Source organism: Chironomus tepperi, unplaced genomic scaffold, assembly GCF_022539635.2.
Source record: "Chironomus tepperi strain 1889 unplaced genomic scaffold, CSIRO-AGI_Ctep_v1 contig_85, whole genome shotgun sequence".
Classification (NCBI taxonomy): domain Eukaryota; kingdom Metazoa; phylum Arthropoda; class Insecta; order Diptera; family Chironomidae; genus Chironomus; species Chironomus tepperi.
In genome coordinates, this window is record NW_027226207.1 from 2186908 (window position 1) to 2208465 (window position 21558).

General features: G+C 33.7%; 7 protein-coding genes across 7 annotated transcripts; 2 read left to right on the forward strand and 5 right to left on the reverse strand.

Moving 5' to 3' along the window:
- The first annotated feature begins 38 nt into the window (after positions 1–38).
- Positions 39–3393, forward strand: Tti1 (Telo2 interacting protein 1). Its single transcript, XM_070634569.1, has 4 exons — positions 39–268; positions 324–380; positions 431–694; positions 752–3393. The coding sequence occupies exons 1-4, from the start codon at positions 81–83 to the stop codon at positions 3345–3347; spliced, it is 3105 nt and encodes a 1034-aa protein (XP_070490670.1). The 5' UTR covers positions 39–80; the 3' UTR covers positions 3348–3393.
- A 68-nt stretch (positions 3394–3461) lies between these two features.
- Positions 3462–7488, reverse strand: LOC139086459 (uncharacterized). Its single transcript, XM_070634919.1, has 3 exons — positions 4472–7488; positions 4067–4213; positions 3462–4011 (listed from the first exon to the last, which is right to left on the reverse strand). Exons 1-3 carry the CDS (start codon positions 7486–7488, stop codon positions 3462–3464), a joined length of 3714 nt encoding a protein of 1237 aa, XP_070491020.1.
- Positions 7489–7557: 69 nt separating this feature from the next.
- LOC139086322 (melanization protease 1) lies at positions 7558–10043 on the reverse strand. The gene is made up of 6 exons (XM_070634738.1): positions 9737–10043; positions 8518–9463; positions 8253–8434; positions 8083–8172; positions 7823–8008; positions 7558–7749 (listed from the first exon to the last, which is right to left on the reverse strand). Exons 1-6 carry the CDS (start codon positions 9777–9779, stop codon positions 7589–7591), a joined length of 1608 nt encoding a protein of 535 aa, XP_070490839.1. The 5' UTR covers positions 9780–10043; the 3' UTR covers positions 7558–7588.
- A 754-nt stretch (positions 10044–10797) lies between these two features.
- LOC139086206 (uncharacterized protein C14orf119 homolog) lies at positions 10798–12294 on the reverse strand. The gene is made up of 2 exons (XM_070634585.1): positions 11909–12294; positions 10798–11818 (listed from the first exon to the last, which is right to left on the reverse strand). Exons 1-2 carry the CDS (start codon positions 12092–12094, stop codon positions 11597–11599), a joined length of 408 nt encoding a protein of 135 aa, XP_070490686.1. The 5' UTR covers positions 12095–12294; the 3' UTR covers positions 10798–11596.
- A 379-nt stretch (positions 12295–12673) lies between these two features.
- On the reverse strand, positions 12674–15183 carry PpD3 (protein phosphatase D3). The gene is made up of 8 exons (XM_070634467.1): positions 15007–15183; positions 14646–14923; positions 14344–14583; positions 13692–13962; positions 13319–13633; positions 13111–13248; positions 12952–13044; positions 12674–12876 (listed from the first exon to the last, which is right to left on the reverse strand). The coding sequence occupies exons 1-8, from the start codon at positions 15098–15100 to the stop codon at positions 12830–12832; spliced, it is 1476 nt and encodes a 491-aa protein (XP_070490568.1). The 5' UTR covers positions 15101–15183; the 3' UTR covers positions 12674–12829.
- Positions 15184–15404: 221 nt separating this feature from the next.
- On the forward strand, positions 15405–19352 carry tst (superkiller complex helicase subunit twister). The gene is made up of 4 exons (XM_070634469.1): positions 15405–15434; positions 15511–17506; positions 17621–19011; positions 19068–19352. The coding sequence occupies exons 1-4, from the start codon at positions 15429–15431 to the stop codon at positions 19290–19292; spliced, it is 3618 nt and encodes a 1205-aa protein (XP_070490570.1). The 5' UTR covers positions 15405–15428; the 3' UTR covers positions 19293–19352.
- Positions 19353–19473: 121 nt separating this feature from the next.
- Nmd3 (60S ribosomal export protein NMD3) lies at positions 19474–21262 on the reverse strand. The gene is made up of 3 exons (XM_070634627.1): positions 21134–21262; positions 19806–21071; positions 19474–19746 (listed from the first exon to the last, which is right to left on the reverse strand). Exons 1-3 carry the CDS (start codon positions 21187–21189, stop codon positions 19551–19553), a joined length of 1518 nt encoding a protein of 505 aa, XP_070490728.1. The 5' UTR covers positions 21190–21262; the 3' UTR covers positions 19474–19550.
- Positions 21263–21558: the final 296 nt, after the last annotated feature.

The window sequence follows — 21558 nt, forward strand, 5'->3', positions numbered from 1 at the left end:
GCGAAATACAATAACAAATAAAATTTAGTGTAGTGCAGATCAAAACATTTTACTCAGTGATTTTTAACTATTTTAACAAAATGAAGAAAGTGTCATTTGAAGCACTTAAACTTAAGACATTTCTGGAACACCTAGAAAGATCACCAACGATAGACAATGCATTAAATCTGCTGCGTGAGCTGGATTCTTTGAAAAACGAGAATTTTCAATTCATTCAAGATGTTTTCTTAAGCCGGCTACTAATTATGATGGATGCTGCTGATGGACTGTAAGTTTTCTTGTTTCGGCACTTTTCTTTAAGATTAACTAATTATAATTTACAGGAAAAAGAATGAATTTAAGACCGCATTACTGAAATGCATGACTATAATTTTAAATGGGTAAGTTCAGCTAAATTCTGAAGAATCAAGCTTAATTTAATATTTTACAGTTCTCGGATCATGAAAGACCTTCCATACAAGACAATCCTGTGTATAGTATTAAAACAAATCTTTGACTATCCAACAAATAGCTACAAAAAGGAACTTCCAGAGGAACTAAAAATTGCAATATTTAAATGCTTTGAAGCTGCATCCATTAATTTGGAATTTGATGTTATTGAGAAGTTTATGGTCAATCAGAATAAGATTCTCTTGGGTCAATGCATATTCATTTGTAAGGAAGCTATATCTAAAGAAACTTATTTGAAATTAAGGTAAAAATGCTCTTTGGATATTCTTCATTCCGTTTCTAATTTATATCTCATTCACAGAAAATCAGCAGTTGAAGCTTTAATGGCTCTATCACAATGTCATGACAAATTTGACCAAAATGATTGTGTGCTTAGAGAACAAATCTCTAAAATTCTCTTCATTGTCCTTCCACAAATCGCGACAGTATTAATTAAAGTATGTCAGGAAGATTGTTTACGAGGACCGAGTCTCATACAGGCTGCTCTAAAATGTTTAGGAAGATTTCTGTGCCTTATATTGGAAGATTATGACAAGAAAGATTTAAATTTAGGCAGAAATGAGGATTTTCTGAAATTAATTCAATTAAGCAATGACCAGGAAGTAGCACCAGTTCAAAAAGTGACGAAACATAATGTCGAAAAAATAGAAAAGTCAAGTGAATGGATGGCAACGGCGGCACAGAATCTTTCAAAAATTATAATTAACTTGAAGTACCTTCGTGGCAGTGAATATAGTAAAATAAGGCATGAACTAGCTGTTTTAAGTTTTAATCTACTTTTTAAATGCCTGCCAAACTGCAAGTTATTCATGAGATTCTTGCTAGAAAATTTAATTTTATTTACTGATGATTCCGATGAGAACATCCAAAATTTCAGTCAAAATGGCTTGAAAGAGTTTACAGCAACAATTCCGAACATAAATCAAGAAATATCTGAGCTGTTCTCAATCCATTTAACAACAATGCCAAGAATAATTTTAACTGGATTAGAATCAGAACAGTTTGCAGGAATGGCATTAATTAACAGTTACTTAAAGATATTTTCAAACATTGATGGACATTTGGAAGGATTATTTGAGAATCCAATGATGCTTGAAAAGTTCATTAACATTATGGTCAGTTGCAGTGAAATTGACGCTCCAAAGGAACTGATTTTCCACGAGACAGCTGGTATCCTTAGTGATGAATTTTACAAAATGAAAATGTCATGGAAAAGCTTTAAAAATCTCAAAAATGAAGCTATTGTCAAAAAGTATTCAAGTATCTGCAAAAATATCGGATCTTCTAGATTCTCACAAGTTTGTGTCAATTTCCTGTTAGACAACATTAATTCCGTTGAATATCTCGTCTTCCTTAATGAAATTCTAAATTGTGATAATGAAAAGCTGTCACTAAGTTCCGATCAGCTTGACAGCATTATGGAAGAATTTTTAAATGAAACTTATTGGACACTTCCAACGAAAGCAGTCTCACAGCTTCCCAAAAAAGGAGGAAGGGAAGAATGGTTTGAAGATCACACGCCTGGACTGTATGAATCAGCTATTGAAGTCAGATTGACTGATTTATCATTAAATGACGATAATGAGGAACACCAAAACATTTTAAGTCTGAAGACTATTAAGTACAACATCTTGTGTACATGCACGATATTAGAATTGACTGGAAATATTGCTTTAAAGCTAGAAAGCAAGTTCCAAAGATATATTCTACGATGCCTTCATTTGATACTCGAGAAAGCAGGAAACTCCAATTTCCTCATTAAATCAGCTGGTCTGTATGCTCTAGAAAGTATAAGTCAAGCTATGGGACATAAAGAAATTTCCGAACTGATTGATGTTAATTCCGACTATCTACTTTTCAATATCCACAAACTTTTAAGGCACGATCATGAAAATGAAGCAATTATTGACATGATGTCTGTTGTTTTTAAATACTCCAAAGCATCCATAACTGCTTATGTCGAGGACATTGTCGAAATGGCAGCCAACCATATAATTAATGCCAAACATAGCAACAAAACTGCTTCATACTTAAAATTATTCAAGCTGTATGTCGAATCTGTTAGGCAATGGAGCCCGGAAATAGAAATGGAAGTAGATGTGAAAGTTGAGACAGATTGGGATGAATTTTATGAACGATGTCTTCATATTCTTGAGAATGGTGATGAGATTGATATACAAATTAATAGAGAAGCTCCTGTAGATGATACTAAAGATCCAGGATATAGTTCTGATGATCCAGTAGAGAATTCTGAAGATCCAGTAGAAAATCCAGAAGACAACGACCAACAGCCAGAAACAAAAGAAGAAGAAAAACCTCCACAGCATATTCAATTGACCATAAAAATTCTCACTTCCTCATTACCATATTTTGCATCATCAAATCCCATAGAAGTGATTCTCGTGCATGAAATATTTCAAAATGGATTTCCAGTTTTACATTTTTATGAGAAGGAATTTCTTCCTTTAGTCCATCAAATGTGGTATCCATTCACAAAACAAATTAATGGAAAGGATTATGTCGTCCTTCAACATTCATTGCGTCTATTAAGCACAATTGGAAAATATGCTAAAGATTTTGTCTACAGACGATCAGCAGACAATGTCATTCCAGTAATTAATAAGTTTTTGAATTCATCATTCAGTCATACCAATAAGACAGAAAATTTGTCATATACTCAGGAATTTAAGCTTCAAAAGGAAATTTTAGATGTTTATGGACAATTGTCTGTAGATTTGGGAATTGTCGAAAAAGAACAAGACGAGATAATTGACTTATTGATGCTGTATCATAATCAGCATTCAAATACACAACTTAAAAGTTCTGCCAAAAAATCAATTGACGCTATTGCCAAATTTGACCCATTTGTAATTAAATATAAATTCAGTTTTCAATAGATTTTAACGGACAGAACAAATTTGAATTTTAACGAAAAAGTTTAAATTCGCCCTGAAATAAAATTTGAATTTAAAATAACCGTTATTTTTGTCTTTGAAGTTTTATTTGTACGACTAAAATAATCCCTTTTCGTCATCCTCCAGCTCAAAACTCACATCCTCTAAATTATCATTTTGATCAAAATTAGCCAAAAATTGCCCTGCTGATTGGACAGGCAACTGTTGTGGCAAATTACTATCTGAATCATACATTTCATTGAATGAATCAGAGAATGGCTGACTAACATTCTGCAAATCATCTGCAGCGCTATATTCATTCATAGGTCCATCATCCATTGATGCTGAAAATGGATCAGTAATGTCCTGCAAGTCTTCGTCATCATTCAAAATTTGGTTTGCTCTTTGAGTTTCTTCCCATGCTGTTGTAAATGACTTTTCCATAGCTGGTAATTTTTCTTTCTGTGGCGTCAAATGTAATGGAAGTGATTTATTTCTAATGCCAAAACTACTGTTGCCTTGATCTTCATAAAATGACCTCGAAGCTGCTGGAACTTGTAACAAATTATTTGCAAATGGATTGACTGTACTCTCTAGTAACATTTGATTTATTCTCTGAGCTTCATGTGGTCTCAATGGACTTAGAGCTTCGCGTGGTCGCTCAACGCTAATGAAAATTGGATTAAAAATACTGAAATTCAATTAATTACCATGTAACTTACACAACTGAGGTCATTGGAATCGGAAGATCTTCAGGAATTCTTGATGGAACGACTTGAACAGGCCGATCAAATACAATTCTATTTGATGTAACTGGCATTTTAGCCGGAATACTTCTGTTCAACATTTTCCTTACAGATCTTGATTGGCTGTAATGAATTAATCATTGCATTAATTATGTTGCTACCTGCTGCTTTTATTAAGTAATCTAGCAAAATCTTAAATTTTTAATCTCAACAGTCAAATTATTTTTTAAATTAAAATCTAACGAAAGAACTTTGAATTCGCCCTTCAACAAAATTTGAATTTCAAAAGACCGTTAAAATATTAATATTTAACAATCAGATCTCTAATTATTAATAATTAATGACTGTATGCCAATTAAGAATTATGACTAAGTAATTTACCTGTATGGAAGTGACCGGTCATGAACTTTTTCCCTTCGTTTTAATCGAGACGAGATATCGTCATTTAATACAGTACTTAATGTATTAATCAAGTGTTTGATATTTTCATTTTTCCGTGACTGCCGTGATGCACTCTGTCTTGCTGATTCATTATCAAATTGCATCAAGTTTCCGTCATTAAATACTACATTTCTTTGTGGCGTTTTAGGAGGTGTACTGGTAATGTCAATTAAAATACCTTCAGCTGGTTGTTGACGAGCAGGTGTTCTTGATCTAATGGACGTTTGCAGTCGTTGCTGTGGACTTCTCATAGAAGTTTGATTTCTAATTGATTGGTTCATGTCAGATAAGTCTGCATAATCAATTTCAGAGATATCTTCCAAGTTTCCTCTAGTAGAAGTTTCGAACCTTCTTTGAGGACTTCCCATCATTTGATTCCTACCAGATTGATTAGGATTGAATGATGTTGATAAATTTGCATACTCTATCTCAGATACATCCTCAAGGTTACCACCTTGCCTTGACATTGAAGTGTTAATTAATCTTTGTGGACTTTTTGGGGACATAGGAATGGATCGATTCCTCATTGACTGATGCATGCTGGAGAGATTAGCATAGTCAATTTCAGAAATGTCTTCCAGTCTACTTTCTTGCCTTCTCATAGAAGTTTCAGGAACTCTTCTAGGACTTGTCATAGACAAGTTCATTCCTCGACTTCTGTTCGACTGATTTGGCTCATAGAAACTTGACATGTTGGCATATTCAATCTCCGAAACATCCTCCAAGTTTCCTCTTGCTGAAGTATCAAATCTTCTTTGAGGACTGGCCATCACTTGATTCCTAGCAGATTCATTGGGATGGAATGAAGTTGATAAATTTGCATACTCAATTTCAGATATATCCTCAAGGTTGCCACCTTGCCTAGACATTGAAGTGTTAATTAATCTTTGTGGGCTTTTCGGGGACACAGGAATGGACCGATTCTTTATTGATTGATGCATGCTGGAGAGATTGGCATAGTCAATTTCAGATATATCTTCTAATCGACTTTCTTGCCTTCTCATTGAAGATTCAGCTCTTTTTTGAGGACTTCTAATGGACACATTGTTGGCTCGACTTCTATTGGATACATTTGGTTCATGGATGCTTGACATATTGGCATATTCGATCTCTGAAACATCTTCTAAGTTCCCTCCTATCGAAATATTAGTTCTATTTGGAGTTCTTCTGATTCCTGAAGTATTTATCACTCTTTGTGGACTGGGCATCGTTGCATTTCTAACTGACTGATTTGGATGATAAGAAGCTGATAAGTTGGCATACTCAATTTCCGAGACATCCTCTAAATTCCCTCTTGCTGAAGTCTCGATCAGTCGCTGAGGTGTGGCATGCCTAGCTGATTGATTGGGATGATAAGAAGCTGATAAGTTGGCATACTCAATTTCCGAGACATCCTCTAAATTTCCTCTTGCTGAAGTCTCGATCAATCGCTGAGGTGTGGCATGCCTAGCTGACTGATTTGGATGATAAGAAGCTGATAAGTTGGCATACTCAATTTCCGAGACATCCTCTAAATTTCCTCTTGCTGAAGTCTCTATTAATCTGTTAGACCTGCCATGTTTAGCAGATTGACTGGGATCATAGTAGCTTGACATATTCGCATACTCAATCTCAGAGACATCTTCTAAATTGCTTCGATCCTTCATAATCGAATTGACGACTTTTTCGGCAGCATTTTCAATGATCTGGTTAATTCCAACTGGCCTTTCATGTGAGCTGAAGTTCAATCTTTGTCTACCATGCTTGTCTCTAACTGGCGTGTAGTACTGTGACATGGCTGGCTTTCGTACATCTCGATCCTTTCTGGATGGTGTTGCGAATTGATGTGGAACTCTCATTGGAGAATCTTCCAAAAATGTTGAGTTAAAGGATGGCATCTCAATTTCATCAAGAAGTTCAGTCTTGTCCTTTTCGTCAGTCGTTGGCTGAATTTCAATGATTTTTCCATGGATTTCCTTCTCTGGTGTTACAGGAATTATTTGGATTGGAACTTTGTTGAAAACTCCAGTCTGATTGTTTTCGACTATTGCTATAGCTTCAGGTCCTTTGGTGCTTTGATAATCTTCAATCACGCCTATTTCGACAATATCGACATCTTCATCTATTTCACCATTAATTTCGATCGTAGCTGACAATTTTACCTGGTCTGTACTGTTAGCCATTCGGGAAAATTCCATCAAATTTATGGAATTGTCAGCTTCAATTAATTTTAGCATCACTTCCGTCTTATCCAAGTCTTCGATCAAATATCCATTTAGTGAGTCTTTAAACAGAGCAGATGATTGAGATTTAGACATTCCACTTCTTGAAGGCAACAAACTTTTTATTATCACTTCCCCTAAATGGTCGTAATTCTTGCTGAACGACATGCTTCTACTGCTATCATCGCCAATAATAACCAACTTCCTATTTTTCTTTAAAAGTATTCGAGGAATGTCAGTTTGTGGTAGTTTGAAGTATTTTGGAAGAAGTGATTCTGCATATTTAAGGCACTCGACTACTTTTCGATTTCTTTCCATGAGAACATTCAGAAAGTTTCTTGCTGCTTCGTCCTTGATTTGTGTCAAGTCAGTGTCACTCAAAATTTTGTCAGTTTCCTCGAACTTTTTCTTGATTTCCTTGGTTCCCGACGAGGCAAAAGCATGCGATATTTTTATAATCGTCTCATTTGATGCAGACTCAATAGAATTAATGACATTTCCCAAATCAGTTTTCCATTTCTTTAAGTCATTTTCATCAGCTGACTTCTGCAATCCATCAATCCTCGACTTTAGCTTCTCAATTGCCTTTGTATCTTCTACAATTTTATTGACCAACTTCTTGAATATTGGATGGGACTTGACCGTTGCATTTGTACACTGCTCACATAAATTTTTAATTTCATTGCCATTTTTAATGCACTCTGTATACACTTCCAATGCATCTTTAATTGCACTATAATTTGAAGGTTTTGACATGTCCGGAAAAAAAATAATTTAATAAAATTTTGCTGTAATTAATCAAAAAGTCAAAAATAAAATCAATGCTAACTGAGACAAGTGATTAATTAATTTATTTCTAAATATTTTGCAATATCCATTCAATATATGATGATACTTGAGTATAGACACCCGGAAAGTTTGCTAGGCCACATGATCGTGGACCGAATGAGACGATACCCAAAAGAACATATGTTCCGCCTGATAAATCTGAGTCTGTCATTAGTGGTCCTCCGGAATCTGTGGATATTTTTAAAAATTCTCTTAGTTCTGATTCTATCCATGAAGACATCATCCGGTAGCAACTACTCACCTCCAGCACATGCATCACCTGCTTCCCTTCCTTGAACACACAACTGAAAATTACTTATCATAATTCTCGTACCCAAATTAGCTGAGTAATTGGCATAAAAGGATGCACATTCCGATGTTCCAACAAATGGCAATCGTATCCACTGTAATCTCGGATTTTGTGTATTAGACGTACGACTCGAAGCACCTGTTATTGAGTAAACAAGTAGACCCGATTTAGAGTCTTAAAACTTAATTAGTCGACCAACCAAAAAAACATACCAAACCCAGCAATTATACCATTACTTCCGACTTCAATTTTGCCAAATCTTTCATAATTCGCAACAGGTAAGCAAATCGGAGCTACGGATTCTGAGAATATAATTAATAAAATATTCAATATTTAGTTCTATCGACCCTTAAAGGATGCAATGAAGCGTATCAAAACTCACGAGATGATGCTGTGGATTGGTATAGTTTAACAAGTGCTATGTCATTCTGATATCGAGGATTATTGTAGTTGGGATGTACAATAGTCTTTTCAATTTGGAAGTCTTCTTCTTTAACGCAAAACCCATCATCATTACACTCATTTTCTTGGTCTACATCAACATCTCCGAGTCGCACTAAAGCTCTTTCAAATTAAAATTTTTATGTACATTAATAATGAGGCTGTATTATGATTCATTTAATTGAGTCATTACTCAATTTGCTTACAATTCGAGTGATTCAATGAGATTCGATACGCAGTGACCGGCCGTGAGGACGAATCTACTAGAAATGACACTTCCAGCACATCGATACGAAATAGTTCCAGATGTTTTATTTCGATATGCTAAACGTGCTACCCACAAAAATCGACCGATTCCTGCATCTTCACCTCCTATAATCCTTGTTCCACTTGACTTTCCACAATTCTGATTGATCAAATTAAGTTTTTCCTGTAAATTTCTTGGAAGTGCTGCAACAATTGGAGTTTGAGTCGTCGTTGTGGTTGTTGTAGTCGTTGTGGCAACTGGTGGTTGTTCTGTTACTGTCTCCTGATAAAATGTATGATTACTTGGAAGTGTGAATTCCGGAGAAAACGGTTGTGGACAGTTCTTATGTGTTGCTGCATCTTCATGATTTACATAAAATGGTTTAGGCTTTTGGACGTTGGACTTTGTAAATGGATAAAATCCTTGAATTGGATAGCTGACATATTGAGGCATATTTGATGGTTGAATATGCGGACGAGCTTTTACATAGTCATTCTGATCTTCAGAGCTATCTGGATATCCATTTGCAAAATTCCATTTTCTTGCAAATTCTTTAGACTGCTTTTGCCACTGTTCCTGATAGTTATATCCTTGTCCACTATAATAATTTGGACAGCAGACATACATTTCACCTTTAACATATTTGCATTGATAGACTTGAAGCTGCGTGTTTATGTAATTTGCAATCATTCCGCTATACATATTCCTTACCATGTTCATTATTGGATCACATTGCTTTAATTTGACGCAATTACATGCTCTTTGAAAATTATTGACTTGCACATTACCATTCATCTGTTGAAAATGAAAATTTTGTGGTGCAAGGTCATGGTTATCGTAAGTCTGTCTACGTGAATGCATATTTTCACTTTCATGGTAGTAGAAAGGCCAAGTGCTATCACATGCTGTGTTTTGAATTAAAAATAAATTTTGTTTTTAAATAATAAAGATTGCTGAGTTCATTTTGCGGAAGTTGAAGTTGGTTTTGGGCGGATTTGGCAGAAGTTTTCTAAATGAATATATCAAAACCATACAAATGTTTCATTTTCTTTATGAATTTGTATGGTTTTGATGTTTTTATTATTAAATTCTTCCCGTTAATCAACTTCAGCCTCCGCATCAGTATTAAAATTAATTGATCAATTTACACAATTTTCACATCATAAATTCACACTTACTGACTGCGGCAAGCAAAACAATTAATATCACAGTTAATCTCATGATTAATCTCTTAAAATCCTGTATTTGTCAATTCTATATCACTTTCAATTTATATTATGATTTTGTCCATACAAAACATTGCACATTAATAATCGCAACAGAACTTCTTCACCTTTGTGATGACACCATTAAATTGTTTTCATTATTTTAATCTCTTTTCACGGTTCAATTGTTTCATGCATTAATCGGATTAATTATCAAATATCTCTATTTATTTTTCTTTTCGACTGACCATGCGGACGTTTAAATGAGAACTGATTGAGTGCTAAATATAGTCAAATTATTTTGAATGATGTTCATTATGCTCAATCGATCTCCTTCTCTTTTCTGAGCAAATTTTGGCAGTAATTCTCTTTAAGTTTATGTTGTAAACAAAACAAACGATAAAGTGATGATCGGATTGACGAAAATGCAAATGTTTTATAAAGGGGTGCGGGCAGATGTCTAGAGATAATCTCTGCAATTTATTCCAATTTATTCATTAACTTTATTGCGTTCTATCTTGATGTTTAGAATCTTGTATTTTGTAGTAATCCTTAAAATTGGTGTTTGTTCATCTCGTTCAATGTTGAATTTCAATCGACTTCCGACAATTTGTCAATTTTCTAAATTTTGTCAGGAGGTTATGTTTACAATTATTGAAAACTTTTATAATTTCAGTTGTTCTGGAGACTATTTTGAGTATTATTCATGCTGTTGCTGTTTGACTAGCTTTGTTGATGACTTTTTAATATGTTTTTGCAATTTCCGCTTTTAAAAAACCTGTAATTTCAAAATATGTTAAACTTTGGTAACTTTTTGAACTTTCAGTCCATTTTGAGACTTTTTTTTGAGTATTCTTCATGCTGTTGCTGTCTGACTAGTGTCTTTCATGCTGCTACTGTTTGACTAGTTTTGTTGATGACTTTGCAATATGTTTTTGTAAGTTTATTTGTTAAAAATCTTAAGTTTACAAAATAAAACTGAAAACTTGCTGAAAACCAACATCCAGCCCACAAAGATCCAGTAAAACATCGTGTTTTTAACTACATATCATATTTGATTACGATATCGTCTTTATTCTTGATAATTATCATCATTTAATACATAGATTAAAATCTAAATGGGATGTCTGAAGAAAAATATAGAGTATTCCACATTAATGTTGCTTAATTGACTATCAACATTCATTAAAATCTCTGACAAAATTTTAAATGCATTACACATGACTCAAATCTTTTATCTTTTTGTTTTTAGGTATTTATGTTCAACATTTTGAATAAAAACTAATCCTTGTACTCACAAAAATAGTTTCTTTTTGTTATTTATATGCTTTTAGTTACTTTAGAAATCATAGATATATATGTTTTGAGAATTTAGATGAATAGCTACAACTCATTCAGTCTTAAATATTTCCGTTATAAGGAATGCATAATTTTCATTTTAAATAAATGCAAATGCGATGTATTAGGGGGTCATTCAGTTATGATGTCCAATATTGGGGATGGGATAAGGAGAAAGGTTTGTCAATCTTAAGAAAGTGAGGGGAGGAAGTGGGAGATCATTGACATCAGAACTGAATGACTCCTTAATTTAATTAACAAAAAAAAAAATTAATAATTTTCCGAGATTAAACTGAGATTAATTGAAAATATATAAAGAACTGCACATAATGAAGGGATTAAAAAGTTTACATTACAGAATAGAATGTAAATTGTGACACATTTCTTCTCCTACAATTAACAGTAGTTTCTTTAATGCGATTAAAACGAACGTTCTATATATTGGCCTCATGAAAGTTACAGTAAATTTTTTTTTTCCATTTCACTTTCCACATTCTATTCTTCCGCTGCAACTGCCTGTTCAACAGTCAATTCTGTCATACCGTTTTGAATTGATTCGACCTCTTTTGACTGAACATCGTCGACTTGTTCAAGACGTGCCTCGAGATTCTCATTTAATTTCTGTCCGAAATCGGAATCAAGTTCGTTGAGTTTATCGATTAATCTTGATCTGAGCTGGTCGGGCCATTTGAGCGACCATTCTTTGAACAATTTCATCTGTATGGGAAATGAAACCGCAAAATAATGTCATTCGATGCTGGTTTATTTGGGGGGAGGAAAAAGAGGAAAGGAAAACATTCAACTTACGCGACAATAAAAAATTGTTGGCTTTTGACTCGACTCGGTCATTCCATTCATGTAGATTTCATTTGGCTTCAACAGCCACTGTATGAGAATTTCCATAAAGTCACTTCTTTCATATTCTGAAAACTCTCGGAACCAGGTGATTAAATATCTAAATTCAACTTCTGGCGATAGATGTGAATGGTTCATGTTATTTTCAATTATTTTGTTATTTGTGATTGAACTTGTTGTTATATTTGATGTTAGTTTATTGCTCGACTAGTCTTGGAGATTTAGCACATTTGTAAAACTTTTAAAATACTTCGACTTTTCATTAATTTAATTCAATTGATTTTTTTCCTCGTCAAAACTTTCATTTATTTTTGCAATTTGATGGAGACTAATGTTGGGGATATGCTATTCACACGTTGGCAGATAATGAAATTCTTATTCACAATATAATTTAGTAATTTTTTTTTGGGGAATTTATGATCTAAACCATACCATTCGATAATCTATCAAATGAAAAGCAACTGTCAAAATTGAATTTAAAATCTAACGGAAAAATCAATTTTTAAATGCCGTGTGAATATTTCGTCTGATGCGCCGCTTCAAATCAGCAAAATCCCTTAAAAATTCAAAATAATTTCAACCGTTAAAATAATTTTTTGTCGTTATGCTATATCACGTTCTAGTATAACTAGTAATGCGGCTTGGCCTTCCCGCCAAGCGAAACTTGTCATACCCGCGTGACTTTTTATGGTACATCGTGAATAAATCTGCATTGAGTTTTTACTACCCATGTTTCTCTTAAATTCATTTTTATTTAATTAATTCTCATCAAATTAAAATTTGAAAATCTCTAAATTGATCATCGAAGAACGAATTCTTAATATATGTATAATTCACCGAAATATATATAATCATTATAATTGAAATTATTTACTACATTATCAAGTTCATTAAAGAATTTGCATACATCATTGGTTTAACTGGAAATAAAAGGAGATAAGAGAACAATTAAAATGCATGTTACAGTGTTGTAGAGAATAATAAGAAAAATTTACCGTTTGGATGAGGAACTGCCTCATAAACCTCATACTGAGGTTTCATTTCTTTTCCGTTAAGAATTATATAAGCACCTTTATTGCCCATTGTGTCTGCATAGAATAAAAATATATTATTATATTTAAGCATGTCACCACAAAAAATCGATAAGTACATACCACAGTAATTGGGCGCAGAAAAAACTGTGATGCATTTGCCATTGTGAGCAACTTCATATCCCATGTCTTTTACCTCGTGTGATCGAATTACATATTCTAGGTTGTTCTTTTTCAAGAAATTCTCTGTTACATCAGGTCCTAAATTGAAAAATTAACGAATATTAAACATTTGAATTTCAAAACCATACAAATGATTTTTAAGACATACCAAATTGACATCCAACACCTCGTTTCGAAGGCGACCGTCCGTTTTGTGGTTGGGGATCAGACCACAATAATTCACACATAATTCCTTCTTCAGGTGGTTGTCTATTTCTCTCGACTTTCCTTAAATCATCTATTGTAACTTCGTCAGAACTAAATAAGCCGCCATGCATAACAAGAACCTTATTATTTAGTAGATGACATAGAGGCAAGAAATTATAGACTTGAGTAAACATATCTGCCATCGTTGAACTATATTTAGCTGTAACTTCGCCAGTAAATCCGTACATTTGATTCATGTTTATCGATTCGTGATTTCCTTAATAGATTAATAAATATTAATTAAATGTAAACAAATTGAATAGCTTTATAGTTACCTCGACTAAGATAGAAGTGATTAGGGAAAAGTAGCTTGAAGCCGAACAAAGTAAAAATACACTCGACACTAAATGAGCCGCGATCGACAAAATCACCGTTGAATAAATAAGGATTTGTTTCCGATGGAAGACCATTTTTCTCGAAAATATTTAACAAGTCGTAAAATTGTCCATGAATATCTCCGCATACAGTAAATTTACCATCATCCGGAATAGCGATGTCAACAAGTGAGGGTTGTTTCCTTAAGTACGCATCAATATCATACAGAATCTATAAATAGAAATTTATCGATAAAATTACAAGCTGTTATAACTGAAGTTATTCATTAAACTTCGGTCACAAGACTATAGCGCAATTTTCACACTTCGATCGATATTTAATTCGATAATTTCCGATTGCTTTGAAATTTAAATATTGAAACCATACAAATGTTTTAAAGAATACATTTGTAGGGTTTCAAAATTCAAATTACGAATTACCGTTAGTAATGACAATTTGTCTGAATGTTTATGAAAATATAAAATTCAGTCAAACTGCTCATTGTTGCGCACATAATATAGTAATTCTAGGAAAATGGGCCAAATATAAAGGAGTCGGAGTAAATGTGTAGGTGGTTGGAATCAAGAAACGAAAAATCGTTATCAAACTTACCTTGTAGGCGTATTTTTTGTGAAGCTTTTTCTGATCTTTGTACCATTGCATTAGCTCCTTCATGAATTCCAACGTCACTGTTTCCTCATTCTCTAATTTTGGACCTGAATAATCGTCTTCAATTGAGATCGATTCCAAACTTTGATACATTTCAGCCAATGTCTTTTCTGGTCTATCCACAGCAATAGCTCTTTCGAAGGCCATCTTTTTGACTATCTTGTTACATTCAACAAACTTTTTCTGTAATAAACGGAATGACTCGATGAAATATTTATAATCTCATTAATAAAAGATTTTCGCACCTTTGCATCAGCATCATTTGGTCGTCTTTTACTGACTACTTCAAAGTCGCTTAAAGCTAGCTTAAATTTTCCAAGCGACATATGAGCTGCTGCCCTTCTGTAATAGGCTTTTAGATACGATGGATCTGATTTAACAGCACTGACGGCATCATTTAATGCATATCCAAAAAGTTCAGTACGAAGATTTGCAAGCGATCGATTTGCATAGTACACAGCATTGGTTGGATCGATCTCGATTGCTTTTGAATAAAACTCAATCGCTTTGTCATAAACTTTTTCTAAAAGACAGAAAAATGAATGAAAATTACATATTCTTTCTTAATGAATGAGTAAGGTTAAATTTTTTTGGTGAAATTAGTACTTTTAAAGAATTCATTTGCTTCGTTCTTATATTTTTCAGCTTCCGCTATCTGCTCCGGAGATAATGTCTTGCCATTCTCTATTTCCGCAGCCATTTAAAGGTAATAAAAACAAATTTTTCCTTACGATATTAAAATATAAAAAATACTTTTTTTTGAAAATATATTGAGGATTTTGCGGATATGTGCTTGGTCAGTTATGTGTTCTTTCCTTGAGATCGCTCTAAGATGATGTTTTTTGAATGATTTGTTAAATTTCTGCAATTTTGAATCAAGGATTACTATGATTAAGTGAAATTAAGATTTCAATTCACAGTTTTTAAGTCATTTTTACACATTTTACGACAATCCTTAGTTCACAAATGAATGAATTTCCCAATTTTTACGTCCGCGCTATTCTGTTCTGGATTTAGCTGATCTCGAGATGGATGTAAATAAACACAAATTTGTTAATTCGATTATTCATGGTAATTACTCATTGATTAAATATTTCAAATTATTTACAGCTTAAAGCAATCATTGAAGACACAGAAACTCAATTAAAAAAGTATGTACTCGATCCATATTTACCCAAAATTCAAGAGCCGCATCCGCATTATTTTCCACGTCAAATAACGTCATTCGACAAGCTATTTCATATACCACCGTCCGCACAGAATACACAAATTGTAGCTCAAAGAGATCCACAAACGGGTAAAGTAGAAAGCTTTATAGAAATTGAGACTGACTATGCTGGTTCAGATTCGAAAAATTCATTTTCTATGCAAAGAGCACCAAACAGTGAATCTCAAGCAACTAGAGGTTCCGCATCAAATTTTCCATTCTGGCCAGGTGGTTTTGATGCTCCAAAAGAGGAGATACAGAATTTAGTGATCGACAATCGTGATTTTGAAGAGAATTTATTGTGGATTGCTCCTGGATTTACAAATGGAATCGACTTTAGTCATTTGAAAAAGAAGAAGGAAGAGGAAAGTAAGGAAGCAGCTTTAATTACAAGCGTCAATTTATTGTCAGTAATTGAGAACAGAGGAGATGATATATTTAAGCTTGATGAAGCTCCAAAAGTCACAACAGACGAAAATGTTAAGCAACAAGATCCAGTAATTTCACTCAGTAGCATTAAAGTTGAAGATTCATTGTTAGAAATCAGTAAAACATCCGAAAGTAAAGTAATTAAATTAGAAGATGCTAAAACTCAACCTAAATCAACAGAATGGGCGGAAGTAATTGATATTTCACAGCCAGTTAAGAACTTCTATGAAAGAGTCGCTGACATGGCTCATCAATATCCATTCGAGCTTGATAATTTCCAAAAACAAGCAATTCTAAAACTTGAAGACCATAATCATGTTTTTGTAGCTGCTCATACTTCAGCTGGTAAAACAGTCGTTGCTGAATATTGCATTGCATTGTCCAAAAAGCACATGACAAAGTCAATTTATACATCTCCAATTAAAGCACTGTCAAATCAAAAGTATCGTGACTTTAAACAGACTTTCGGAGATGTTGGACTCATTACTGGAGATATACAGATTGATCCAACTGCCAATTGCCTTATTATGACAACAGAAATACTTCGTTCTATGCTTTATTGTGGATCGGATGTTACTCGAGATTTGGAATATGTGATTTTTGATGAAGTCCATTACATTAATGATGCTGATCGTGGACATGTATGGGAAGAAGTATTGATTCTATTACCAGATCATGTCTGTATTGTTATGTTGTCAGCAACAGTTCCAAATTATCTTGAATTTGCTAATTGGGTAGGCAGGACGAAGAGAAAGAAGGTTTATGTTGTATGTACGCATAAAAGACCAGTTCCGCTGCAACATTTTCTGTATACTGGAAATGGTGGAAAATCTAGAGATGACATTTTCCTATTGGTTGATGAAAATGGCAAGTTCCTACAAGAAGGATATGAAAAGGCAAAATCAACGAAAGCAGCTAGGCAAAAAGACTTCCAGAAGAACTTTGGTGCCAAAGTGTCATCGTACTTAAATCCAAAACAGGAACAGACAATGTGGGTTGGATTAATTGATCATTTAAGGAAGAATACTAAACTTCCAGTTGTGGCTTTTACATTGTCAAGAAATCGATGTGATAGTAATGCTGAAGCACTTAAATCCACAGATTTAACAACAGCACGTGAAAAATATAAAATTTCATCCTTCATGAAAGCTTGTATCCAGAAATTAAAGCCAGAAGATCGAGAATTACCACAAGTTAAAACCATTCAAGACAGTTTAGAACGTGGAATTGGAGTTCATCATTCTGGTATTCTGCCAATTCTTAAGGAAATTGTTGAAATGTGCTTCCAGTGCGGATTAGTTAAGCTTCTTTTTGCGACAGAGACATTTGCTATGGGTGTTAATATGCCGGCTCGAACTGTCATCTTCGATTCTATATCAAAATTTGATGGAAAACAGTCAAGAGTTTTGGAAGCTGCTGAATATACTCAAATGGCAGGTCGTGCTGGAAGAAGAGGATTGGATTCGACAGGTATGAAATTATTTTGCTAACAAAAAAATTTGTTTCTTTAACGTTTTTCAAAAATTCAAATGGAATCGGTTTTAAAAGTTCAAAATCAAATAATCCGTTAATTTTCTATTTCAGGTACTGTAATTATTTTATGTAAAACAGACATCCCTGATGCAGCAGTTCTCAGACAAATGATTCTTGGAAAGCCAATGAAATTGGATTCAAAGTTTAAACTTACTTATGCAATGATTTTATCCTTACTTCGTGTCGAAAGAGTATCTGTAGAGGACATGATGCAGCACAGCTTCCGTGAATTTGGGAAACAATTAAAAATGCCTGAAAATCAGGAGCAGTTGGATCTTGCTGAAAAGAAATTGGCTGAATTGACAGAAATTAGTGAGCATTTAGCACCGATTTGTAACTTTTATACAGCATGTCGCGAATATATCAAATTAAACGATGAAATAATGTCATACTTCGTTCTACAGCCTAAAGTCAATAATGAGCTAAAAGTTGGACGAGTTCTTTTAATTAACATGGATGTCCATTATAATAAATTAGGAATAATCCTCAAAGATAAATCAACAGATTTAACATTTAAAGTTCTGGTTCTTGATGAGATTAAGATTCCAGATGAAAATAATCAAAAGAAGACCGAAATGTGGCACAGAATGATTGCAATGTCTCAAAAGAAACTTTTCTTGCCATCAGGTGAAATTGGTGGACATGCAATAATTACAATCAAGCCACAAAATATCGTTGAAATTACAAAATCCGTAATAAAATGCGACCCTGACAAAATCATTCAAAATTGGGAACAACGTCAAATTCCTCGATTTAAAGACTCGCCACCAGGTGCAAGTGTTGTTAAAGCTGTTAATGAGTTGCATGACTTGACTAAATCTGTCATTGAGAATCGCACGTACCTTGAGTATTTGCCATTCACAAGTCAAAATATTGAATTGCATGAAGAGCTACAGAAATTAAGTGACTTAAAAGATACTATCGCAATTTATCAGCCGTACACAGATGTTCCTAATTTCCAGGATAAATTCTCACAAGTATTTGATCGCAAGATTTTAGAGGAACGGAAGGAAAGCTTGATATTCCAATTGTCGAGTCAAAATCTCTCCTTATATCCTGATTACTGCAACAAATTGCTAGTCTTACAGGAACTAAAATATATTGATGATCTTAATCAAGTTGCCATGAAAGGCAGAGTTGCATGCGAAATGGGACAGAATGAATTAATTATTACTGAATTAGTTTTGCGGAACATGCTGACAAATTTAGATCCGGCAGAAATTGCAGCACTTCTGTCTGCTCTAGTTTTTCAAGCTAAAACTGATGTGGAACCGAATGTAACTGATAAGTTGAGGAAACTCATGCAAGACTTTGTGAATGTTGAAAATGACATTAGGGAAGTTGAGACTAAATATAATGTTGGAAAAGCTGATGAAACTGTTGAGAAGGATCGATTGAATTTTGGTCTTATTGAAGTTGTTTATGAGTGGGCCAGGAACAAGGTAAGGTAGATTCTTTCATTTTAGATCTTTAAGCTTATTTTTGTGTAATTTTCCAGCCCTTTGCTGAAATCATGCAGCTGACTGATATCAAGGAAGGAGTTATCGTCCGATGTATTCAGCAACTACACGAAACACTTAGAGATGTGAAAGATGCAGCAAGGATTATTGGGGATCCAGTATTGCATTCAAAAATGGAAGAAGCATCAAATGCTATTAAACGAGACATAGTCTTTGCGGCATCTCTATACACTTCAAACGATGCCTTAACATTAACTGCATAAGACACTGCTTTTGTATGTCTGATTTTTTAAAATAAAATTTTGAAATGTATTGATTTAAAATTTAACGACTTTCAAAAATTTAAATTTCAATCGGTTTGATAAGTTCAAAAATTCTATCAATTTTTTGAAAATTCGAATTTAACGGTTTTCTCGCGATTAAAAGATAAAAATTCGTACTTCATTAAAGTATATCCAATATGTTCTTTATTGATAAAAAAAATTAAATAATTCAGCATAACTTTTTATAATTCAATAAATTTAGGCATCAGCCATTTCAACATCATCAAGTACCAAATCGTCAAGCATTTCTTCCAAAGTAATTTGTGGAACTGATGGATCTGGCATATCATTTTCATCTACTGGAATTTGTTGTTTCTTGCTATCTTTATAGATATTAACTCTGGTACGCATATCTGGATCTTCTTCCAAATCATCCAAGAACTCATTATAGTCACTAAAATTAGGGAATTAATAATTAGACTTAGAAATAAATAAAATAGTAATATAACTTACTTTTCCATGTCAGTATCACCGTCAGCTTCTTTTGCAAGATGCTTCAGCTTCCACTTTCTCATACGACGTCTCTTATCCTTATCACCGAAGTGCTTCTTAATGACAATAACGTCAGGAATATTATCTGGATTAAGTTTCTCGAAATCAGCATTATTAATTACAGCATCGCGTAAATCAAAACCTAAAACTTCATCGCCAGGTCTTAATAAATGTCCAAGATGTGTTTTTGTGTGAATTGTTGATTCTGAAATGCCCAATTCTGATGATTTAACAAGCCAAATGTCAGCAATGACATGCTTGAAAGAAACTGGACCTTGTCCAGGAAATTGTTTCCTTTCCTTTATAATTTCTATGTCCATAACTGTATATTCAATCAATTGTTTTGGATTACAAATTGGCAAAAATGGATAACGGAAATAAGTCATGCCAGAAATATCAGCCATTTGTGCAGTTATTGGATCAATCAAATGGATTGTGCTTGCAACATTCTGAACGAGGCAAATGGGTGAAATATTTCCACAACTTTGTTGTAATTTCTTACTGAGACATACTAGACTTCCTTTAGATATTGGAACGATGTCAATTACCCATGTAAATTTGTAATTATAGATGTTACTGTGGATATCGTGGCTAATAAGCTTCTTGGATTGTGTGAATTTTAATGGTAAAATTGTTTGAAGGAAATCAACCATTTTTCTTGCATGATTCTCACCAGTGTAGAAGAAATCCAATCCACAAGGTGCATTTTTGATTCCCAAAGTATTTTCATGTGCTTTATGCTTCAGAATCATTTGTTCCATGTAATAAAGTGTTTTCTTATTGCTAGCCTTTTGTCTAACTTGGACCATACACTTCCAGAAATCCTTAGCTTCATGACGATGACAGTCATCACACATCTGATTTTGTACAACAAATTCAACGATAAAAACTTGCTCAAGGACGATTCCTCCATGAACTTCAGCATGTACTGTCAGCTTGACTTTGACTCTTTTCGAATGAGGTTCTGTCCAGATGAAACCTGCATCTACTAACTTAACTTCCTTTAAACCTTTAATTCTTTTAAGACATAATGAAAGAAGTTCTCTGGATTCCAAACTTGCTGTAATCCAATCATTTGGAGGATTTAAATATCTTTCACAATTTCTGCAAAAAAGCAAGGTTGCTTGCTTCGGAATATTCTCTGTTATGTCTACTTGTGTTCTTAGACATGCTGCGCACGTATTCAGTGGATTTGGATCAATTAGGGTACCGCATGAACAGCACAAACTAAAATTTGTAAAAATTTTATGAAAATCTTTAGTAATTTGGCTAGCTTTTAATTTACTTACATTTGAACTGTTCTAGACTGTGGACCTAAGCTACTTCCAGCACTCACGTATTCCATTTTCCTTTGATTTGTTAAATTTCCACAATTTTAATCAACTCACGTTGCTCACGGATTTTGTTGATGTTTTGAGGATTTCGTTGATCAGTTTTGAAATTTAAATGACCGTTAATCTTACGAGAATATTTTTACACTCAAACTAGCATGCTGAAATAAACAAATATTGATTGCACAGTAAAACAAGTAAAATTTAGCTATTCTCATGCAGTCATGCAGTCTTAAACCGATTTATTTTTCTGGATCAATCCAAAAATTACAGCAGATAATATATTCACTTCCTTTGCTGTAATTTCTTCCTTCATATCATTGCAGATCTTTTCGAATAGTTCATTGCATTCAGAAATGTTAATGATCTTCAACACAACGAAA